This window comes from Leucoraja erinacea, chromosome 2, assembly GCF_028641065.1.
Source record: "Leucoraja erinacea ecotype New England chromosome 2, Leri_hhj_1, whole genome shotgun sequence".
Classification (NCBI taxonomy): Eukaryota; Metazoa; Chordata; class Chondrichthyes; order Rajiformes; family Rajidae; genus Leucoraja; species Leucoraja erinaceus.
This window is the reverse complement of record NC_073378.1, coordinates 29,482,728-29,491,725: the sequence shown is the minus strand read 5'-3', so window position 1 is coordinate 29,491,725 and position 8,998 is coordinate 29,482,728. Positions and strand designations below refer to the sequence as shown.

The following is an 8,998-nucleotide window of genomic DNA, read 5'->3' as shown; positions in this document are numbered from 1 at the left end:
TGACGCCCGGGCATCGTGCGACGCGGCACGTTCGGCGCCGCGACTGACGCGGGACGCTGGCACCGACGCTGAGCGGCAGCAGAGCGCCCCCTGCAGCAGGTCCGGCGCCGGCACGTCCGCACGCAGCTCGCGGCAGAGGGGGGGGGGGGGGGGTGATGCAGAGTTTGTTGTCAGATGTAACATTGCACACACTTCAATACCTACTGCAACACTGCAACACTGCTGCTGCAACACCGCTACAGCACCACTGCCTTGTGCATAGTAGAGAGCATGCTGACTGGTTGCATCGTCTTGGTTCGGCAACTTGAGCGTCCAGGAGTGGAAAAGACTGCAAAAAGTAGTGACCACTGCCCAGTCAATCACTGGCTCTGACCTCCCCACCCCACGCACAGTAATCGCTATCAAAATATGGAGGGGACAGGGGGGTCACTATTTTTTGGCGGCCGCACGCGCATGCGCACACTCTCACACACTTGCGAGGCTTCGGAGGCTCAATCCAGCGCTAAATGCAGCTCAACTCTGCCTGTCTCGCCGGGTTAACCTACAGCCCTGCCTGGACTGACGAAACATCGGTGCTGCTTCTCCACACTGACTGTAAGCCTGGGCCATATTTCCCACAAGTCCAGGCAGGGCTGTAGGTTAACCTGGTGGGACAGGCAGAGTTGAGCTGGGTTTAGCGCTGCTTCTCTGCGCTGGCTGTGGTCCTGGGGGCACCGCTCCCGTCTGACTCCCGATGTCTCTGGCCACCCACGGGCGTGGGGGGTGGGGGGAGCACACGGTTCGGGACGGGACACGCTGGAGACCGGGATCGATCCTGGCTGCGGATGAGGTGCAGGTCTGTGCCACATTTCCCTCCTCCAATCACCGCGCTGAATCATCATGTCCCGCCCCCATTACTTGCTGACCGATGTCTCACTCGTCCAATCGACGCCCTCGATCAGCAGTCCCACTCCCACTGTCTCGTGTAAAGTGGAAATTTCACTGGGTTTTAAAATCCGGATTACAAAAAATGGGGGGGGACGTCCCCCATCTCTCAAAACATGGGGGGACCCGCCCTGGATTTCCTCCCCTGTCACCATCGAAGGGATCTATCGCAGTCCCTGCCTCAAAAAGGCAGCCAACATCATCAAGGACCCACACCATCCTGGCTACTCACTCATCTCTCCGTTGCCATCTGGTAGAAGATACGGGAGCCTGAAATCTGGTACATCCAGGTTCAGGAACAGCCTCTTCCCCACAGCCATCAGGCTATTAAACATGCCATCAAACTCGGAACTATAACAGCCTAATGCACTTTGTCTTTTTATTTATGTGTACATAATGGTCTATGCTATGCTATGGACACACTGATCTGTTCTGTATTTATGCTTACAATATTCTGTTGTACTGCAGCAAGCATGAATATCATTGTTATTAGATCACAGCTAACTTAATGCGGCATTCAATAGACAATAGGTGCAGGAGTAGGCCATTCGGTCCTTCGAGCCAGCACCACATTCCAACATGAAAAGGTTCCCCACCCCTGGTTTAGAACAAAATGGGTCAAATGCATGGAGGTGGGACTAGTGTAGAGGAGGCATCTTGGTCGACATAGATAAGATTGGCCGAAGGTTTTGTTTCTGTGCAGTTTGATTCAATGATGATGAATCCAATACTGGATGCCATTTGGAGATACTGTATATATAGCATAACACAGCATAACAATATATATAGATGTGGGGCAAAGCCATTAGGTGTTTTGCACCATTTTAGTTTAGTTTAGTTTAGAGATGCAGTAAGGAAACAGGCCCTTTGTCCACACCGACCAGCGATCCCCGCACATTAACACAATCCTACAAACATGAGGGACAATTTACACATACACCAAGCCAATTAATTTACAAACCTGCACGTCTTTGGAGTGTGGGAGGAAACCGAAGATATCATAGAAAAGGTCACGGGGAGAACGTACAAAGTCTGTACAGACAGCACCCGTAGTCAGGATCGAACCCGGGTCTCTGGCGCTGTGAGGCAGCAACTCTACCGCTGCGCCACCGTGCCGCTCGATAATGAATTTGAGTCAATAGACAATAGGCAATAGGTGCAGGAGTAGGCCATTCGACCCTTCGAGCCAGCACCGCCATTCAATGTGATTATGGCTGATCATCCCCAATCAGTACCCCGTTCCTGCCTTCTCATCATATCCCCTGAGAGCTCCAGTGACTGTACTCCAGTGGCACTTTGAACCATTTTAGTTCAGTTTAGTTTAGAGATACAGCACGGAAACAGGCCCTTCGGCCCACTGGGTCCCCGCCGGCCAGCGATCCCCGCACATTAACACGATCCTACACACACTCGGGACATTTATACCAACCCAATCAATCTACAAACCTGTACGCCTTTAGAGTGCGGTTGGAAACTGAAGATCTTGGAGAAAACCCACGCAGGTCACGGGGAGAACGTACAAATTCCGTACGGACAGCACCCGTGGTCAGGATCGAACCGGGGTCTCTGGCGCTGTGAGGCAGCAACTCTGCCGCTGTGCCACCGTGCCGATCAATAAGATCATTGATGATCTTCGACCCTAATGCCTCTCTCCGGTACTAAATCAAATCTCCTGGCTGCTCTAGTGGCCAAAAAAACTTCTCCATCTCCCACAAAATCATCTCAATGACGAGGACTTAATAAATTATTTAAATGGAAATATAAGATCTATAAATACTGCACATTCTACAAAGTGCAGAGCATTTTGAATAAGGGGTAAGCCATTTAGAATGGAGACGAGGAAACATTTTTTCACACTGAGGGCGGTGAGTGGGGAATTCTCTGCCTCTTAGGTCGGTGGTGGCAGGTTCTCTGGATGCTTTCAAGAGAGAGCTAGAAAGGGCTCTTAAAAATAGCGGAGACAGGGAATATGAGGAGAAGGCAGGAACGGGGTACTGATTGGGGATAATCAGCCATGATCACATTGAATGGTGGTGCTGGCTCAAAGGGCCGAATGGCCTACTCCTGCACCTATTGTCTATTGTTTATTCACGGTTGATTTGAAAAAAATGTTAGCACATGACATGCACAGTCTATTGAGTCTATTGTCTATTGAGTCTCTTGCCTAGAGTAGGTGAATCGAGGACCAGAGGACATATGTTTAAGGTGAAGGGGAAAAGATTTAATAGGAATCTGACGGATAACTTTTTCACACAAAGGGTGGTGGGTGTGTGGAACAAGCTGCCAGAGGAGGTTGTTGAGGCTGGGATTATCCTAATGTTTAAAGAAACAGTTAGACAGGTACATGGATAGGACAGGTTTGGAGGGATATGGACCAAACGCAGGCAGGTGGGACAAGTGTGACTGGGACATGTTGGCCAGTGTGGGCAAGTTGGGCCGAAGGGCCTGTTGCCACACTGTGTCACTCTATGACTCTATGACCCAACAAGTATTTTGTACTCTAAATATATCCTAGATATTCAACATTAATTTCCTTAAACAAAATACTGCAAATGGTGGAAATCTGAAATCCCACCTTCTCCCCCTCACCCCAATCCCATATGAAGCAACTCATCATGAAGGTTAGTTTAGAGATTGGTCTAGTTTAGAGAGCGGTCGCGGTGGCGCAGCGGTAGAGTTGCTGCCTTACATCAAATGCAGCGCCGGAGACCCCGGTTCGAATCCGACTACGGGTGCTGTCTGTACGGAGGTTGTACATTCTCCCCGTGACCTGCGTGGGTTTTCTCCGAGATCCTCGGTTTCCTCCCACACTCCAAAGACGTACAGGTTTGTAGGTTAATTGGCTTGGTAAATGTAAAAATTGTCCGCAGCGTGTGTGTGTGTGTAGGATACACACATCACAGTATGGTATGGCATCACAGTATGGTATGGCAACTGCTCTGTCTCCGACCGGAAGGCATTGCAGAGGGTGGTGAAAATTGCCCAACGCATCACCGGTTCCTCGCTCCCCTCCATCGAGTCTGTCCAAAGCAAGCGTTGTCTGCGGAGGGCGCTCAGCATCACCAAGGACTGCTCTCACCCCAACCATAGACTGTTTACCCTCCTACCATCCGTGAGGCGCTACAGGTCTCTCCGTTGCCGAACCAGCAGGTCGAGGAACAGCTTCTTCCCGGCGGCTGTCACTCTACTCAACAACGTACCTCGGTGACTGCCAATCACCACCCCACCCGGACACTTATTATTATTTATTCAAATCATTTGCTATGTCGCTCTTCCAGGGAGATTCTAAATGCATTTCGTTGTCTCTGTACTGTACACTGACAATGACAATTAAAATTGAATCTGAATCTGAATCTGATAGTATTAATGTGCGGGGATGGCTGGTCAGCGCGGACCCGGTGGGCCGAAGGGCCTGTTTCCATGCTGTATCTTTAAAAACAAATCTAAACTAAACGATATTCATGAAAACAGGCCCTTCGGCCCACCAAGTCCATGCTGAACATCGATCACCCGGTCACACTAGTTCTATGTTATTTCTCATTTTTGCATCCACTCCCTACACACTTACACCTACACAGTTTACACCTGGCCAACTGACCAAGGTACTGTTTCTCCCTAGCTGTTATCAGGCAAATAAACCGTCCTCTCATCAACTGGAGAGCAGTCCTGACCTCCCATTGACCTAATTGCAGACCTTTGAACTATCTGTATCGGACTTATATCTTGCACTAACATGTTGCACCCTTTATCCTTCATCTATACACGGCGGGTGGAAATAGGTGCAGGGGGAGGCCATTCGGCCCTTCGAGCCAGCACCGCCATTCATTGTGATCATGGCTGATCGTCCCCAATCAATAACCCGTGCCTGCCTTCTCCCCATATCCCTTTATCCCACTAGCCCCTAGAGCTCTATCTAACTCTCTCTTAAATCCATTCAGTGACTTGGCCTCCACTGCCCTCTGTGGCAGGGAATTCCACAAATTCACAACTCTCTAGGTAAAAAAGTTTTTTCTCACCTCAGTCTTAAACGACCTCCCCTTTACTCTAAGACTGTGGCCCCTGGTTCTGGACTCGCCCAACATCGGGAACATTTTTCCTGCATCTAGATTGTCCACTCCTTTTATAATTTTATATGTTTCTATAAGATCCCGCGAATTGTGGACACAGCCCAGACCATCACACAAACCAAACCTCCCTTCCATTGACTCCAACTAGTCGGCCAGACCAGCAGCATAATCAAGGACAAGTCGCACCCCCGGCCACTCCCTCTTCTCCCCTCTCCCATCTGGCAAGAGGTACAGAAGTGTGAAAACGCACACCTCCAGATTCAGGGACAGTTTCTTCCCAGCTGTTATCAGGCAACTGAACCATCCTACCACAACCAGAGAGCTGTCCTGAACTACTATCTACCTCATTGGTGACCCTCGGACTATCCTTGATCGGACTTTGCTGGCTTTAGCTTGCACTAAACGTTATTCCCTTATCATGTATCTAGACACTGTAAATAGCTCGATTGTAATCATGTATTGTCTTTCTGCTGACTGGTTAGCACACAACAAAAAAGCTTTAAACAATAAACTAAACAACTGAACTGAAAACCAGGCGGTCACGGGGAGAATGTACAAACTCTGTACAGAGAGCAGCCGTAGTCAGGATGGAACATCGTGTCGCCCACCTCTATAAATTTAGTTCAGTTTATTATTGTCACGTGTACCGAGGTACAGTGAAAAGCATTTATTGTCTGCTATCAAGTCAAAGGAAAGACAATACATGATTACAATCGAGCCCCTCCGCAGTGCACAGATACAGGATACAGGGAATAACGTTTAGTGCAAAATATAACATTGAAGTCCAATAAAGTCCAATTAAAGATAGTTCAATTGTCTCCAATAAACAATAGGTGCAGGAGTAGGCCATTTGGTCCTTCGAGCCAGCACCGCCATTCTATGTCATCATGGCTGATCATCCCCAATCAGTATCCCGTTCCTGCCTTCTCCCCATATAGCCCCTGACTCCGCTATCTTTAAGAGCCCTATCTAGTTCTCTCTTGAAAGTATCCAGATTCTCTGCCTCCACCGCCTTGTGAGGCAGAGAATTCCACAAACTCACAACTCTCTGTGAGAAAAAGTCAAGTCAAGTCAAGTCACTTTTATTTCTATAGCACATTTAAAAAACAACTCTCGTTGACCAAAGTGCTTTACATTGGTGGAGGTACTAACGTTACACAACTGTGGTTGTATACATAAATACAAACGTATAGCCCTCCCTCAGAGGACGTCAAGAAAGGCTTGGGAGTAGAGAAGGAGTCGATGGAGGGAGCAGTTCTGATGGGAAGAGGGATGCTGTTCCACAGTCTAGGAGCTGCAACCGCAAAGGCACGGGATGTACAGTAAATGTGTTTCCACATCTCTGTTCTAAATGGCTTATCTCTTATTCTTAAACTGTGGCCCCTGGTACTGGACTCCCCCAACAGCGGGAACATGTTCCCTGCCTCTAGCGTGTCCAAACCCTTAATAATCTTATGTGTTTCAATAAGATATGTTTCAATAAGAAATTCATTTCGTTGTCTCAAATTGAGACAATGACAATAAATTGAATACAATACAATACAATACAAAAGATACCCTCTCATCCTTCTAAATTCCAGAATATACAAGCCCAGTCGCTCCATTCTCTCAGCATTTGACAATGAGGGTGACTGGAGGTCAGGACCGCTCTCTTGCTGATGAGAGCACGGTACAATTAGTTAACAGATCATCCCTCAGTCTCTTACGCTCCAAGGAACAAAGACTTGGGCAGTAAGCCAGTGTTTGCAGGCTGGGGGCTTAAATGGACGTGCCTGAAAGCACATATCAGCGATGAAGCTCACACACACACACATAACGATGGCCTCTCGCAGTCTCCTCTGCCTACAGTCTCTGATCTCTCCCTATCATCACCTCCTATCATTCATAGTCATACAGTGCGAAATAGGCCCTTCCACCCAACGTTGGCACTGGGCCTGTACTGTACTGGCTGGAGTTTTTTTTTTTTTTTTTTTTGGTCAATTCTTCATTGCTTTAATCAAATTACAGATGATATCCCCGTCCCCTGTAAAGTGTACACTTTAATAACAACAAACCCTCTGGGTCCGAATAAATGTTGTTTCAATCCGCTTGCTCGTGTCTGTTTCTCAATAAAAGTTCACGGCAAGCAGAGACGCAAGGGAGTGCAGATGCTGCGATGCTGAGCAGCAAGTGGCTTGGGTTAGTCAGCCTCCACATCAGTGCTTCATGAAACAGGGCTTCTTCCCATAGACAACGTTGTTCTTCATTATTGGATCTCCCACGGGCATGCGTACCTTACACCACTTGAGGCCTTTCTTCCAAATGGGCTTCACTGATTCAATCGACCACCGAGTTAAATATCTGTTTAAGTGAGGCTTCTGTTTTCTCCGAACATGACCTTCTGGCAGGGTTGGTTTATGGTCTGGCAACAAGCCTGATCGGTGAGCCATCTTCACGCAGATTTCAATCTTTTTATGCTCCTCAAAGCATAGTCCTGTGATTCCGCGTGGCAGCATCCCTCCGTCTGATCGTATGAACTGACTGAGCAACAGCACATCTGTATAGTCAAACTTGTGTTTCAGATTCCACCTGCAGATCGGGCACTGCCCCGAGAGGTTTGGAGGTTCAGAGGCATCTGCCGATTTCACGATCTTTCCTTCAATCGTGGTGGTCTGCTCATCCCGTACCCGGATAACTTCACGTAGCCCGCGGACAGGCGCCGTCAGCGGCAGCGTCAGCCCCGGCCTCCCGCCGCCCGCCAGCAGCAGCCACCGCTGCCGTCTCCCCCACCTCCACGCCGCCGCCCGGCCCAGCGCCACCGGCACCGTCAGCGCTGCCCGTCTCACCGCCCCAACCGCCACCGCCATCGACTGGCTGGAGTTTAGAACAATGGGGGAGACCTCATTGAAAGATACAGAACAGTGAAAGGCCTGGATAGAGTGGATGTGGAGAATATGGTTCCACTAGTGGGAGAGTCCGGGACCAGAGGTCACAGCCTCAGAATTAAAGGACGTTCTTTTAGGAAGGAGATGAGGAGAAATTCCTTTAGTCAGGGGGCGATGAATCTGTGGAATTCTTTGCCACAGAAGGCAGTTTAGGCCAAGTCAGTGGATATTTTTAAGGCAGTGATAGATATGTAGATTCTTGATCGGGTTACGAGGAAGTGATAGATCAGCCGTGATTGAATGGAAGAGAAGACTTGACTCAGAGTCACAGAGTTGTACAACACAGAAACAGGCCCTTCGGCCCAGCTCATCGACACCGACCAACATGCCCCATCTACACTAGTCCTACCTGCCTGCGTTATCCCTCTAAACCTGTCCCATCCATCTACCTGTCCAAATGTTTATTAAACACTCGGATAGTCCCAGCCTCAATTACCTCATCCAGCAGCTTGTTCCATACACCCAACACCCTCTGTGTGAAGAAGTTACCACTCAAGTTCCTATTTAATCTTTCCGCCCTCACCTTAAACCCATGTCCTCTGGTCCTCGATTCCCCTACTCTGGGCAAGAGGACTCTGTGCATTTACCTGATTTATTCTTCTCATGGTTCGTACACCTCTATAAGATCACCCCTCATCCTCCTGCGCTAGTAGTGTTGCAGCAGTGTTGCAGTTGTGTTGTAGCAGCAGTGTTGCCATTGTAGCAGTGATGCAGTAGTGTTGCAGTAGTGTTGCAGCTGTAGCAGTGTTGCAGTAGTGTTGCAGTTATAGCAGTGTTGCAGTAGTATTGTAGCAGTGTTGCGGTGGTTTTGGAGCAGTGTCGCAGTGGTGTTGTAGCAGTGTTGCAGTAGTATTGCAGTGGTGTTGTAGCGCTGTTGTAGCAGTGTTGCAGTGGTGTTGTAGCAGTGTTGTAGCAGTGTTGCAGTAGTGTTGTAGCAGTGTTGCAGTAGTGTTGTAGCAGTGTTGCGGTAGTGTTGTAGCAGTGTTGCAGTGGTGTTGTAGCAGTGTTGCAGTAGTATTGCAGTGGTGTTGTAGCGGTGTTGTAGCAGTGTCGCAGTGGTATTGTAGCAGTGTTGTAGCAGTG

At 48.8% G+C, this 8,998-nt stretch overlaps 1 protein-coding gene across 1 annotated transcript; it reads right to left on the bottom strand.

Moving 5' to 3' along the window:
- Nucleotides 1-6,960: 6,960 nt before the first annotated feature.
- Nucleotides 6,961-7,852, bottom strand: LOC129706271 (28S ribosomal protein S18a, mitochondrial-like). Its single transcript, XM_055650441.1, has one exon. The coding sequence runs from the start codon at nt 7,835-7,837 to the stop codon at nt 7,187-7,189; it is 651 nt and encodes a 216-aa protein (XP_055506416.1). The 5' UTR covers nt 7,838-7,852; the 3' UTR covers nt 6,961-7,186.
- Between the last annotated feature and the right edge of the window lie 1,146 nt (nt 7,853-8,998).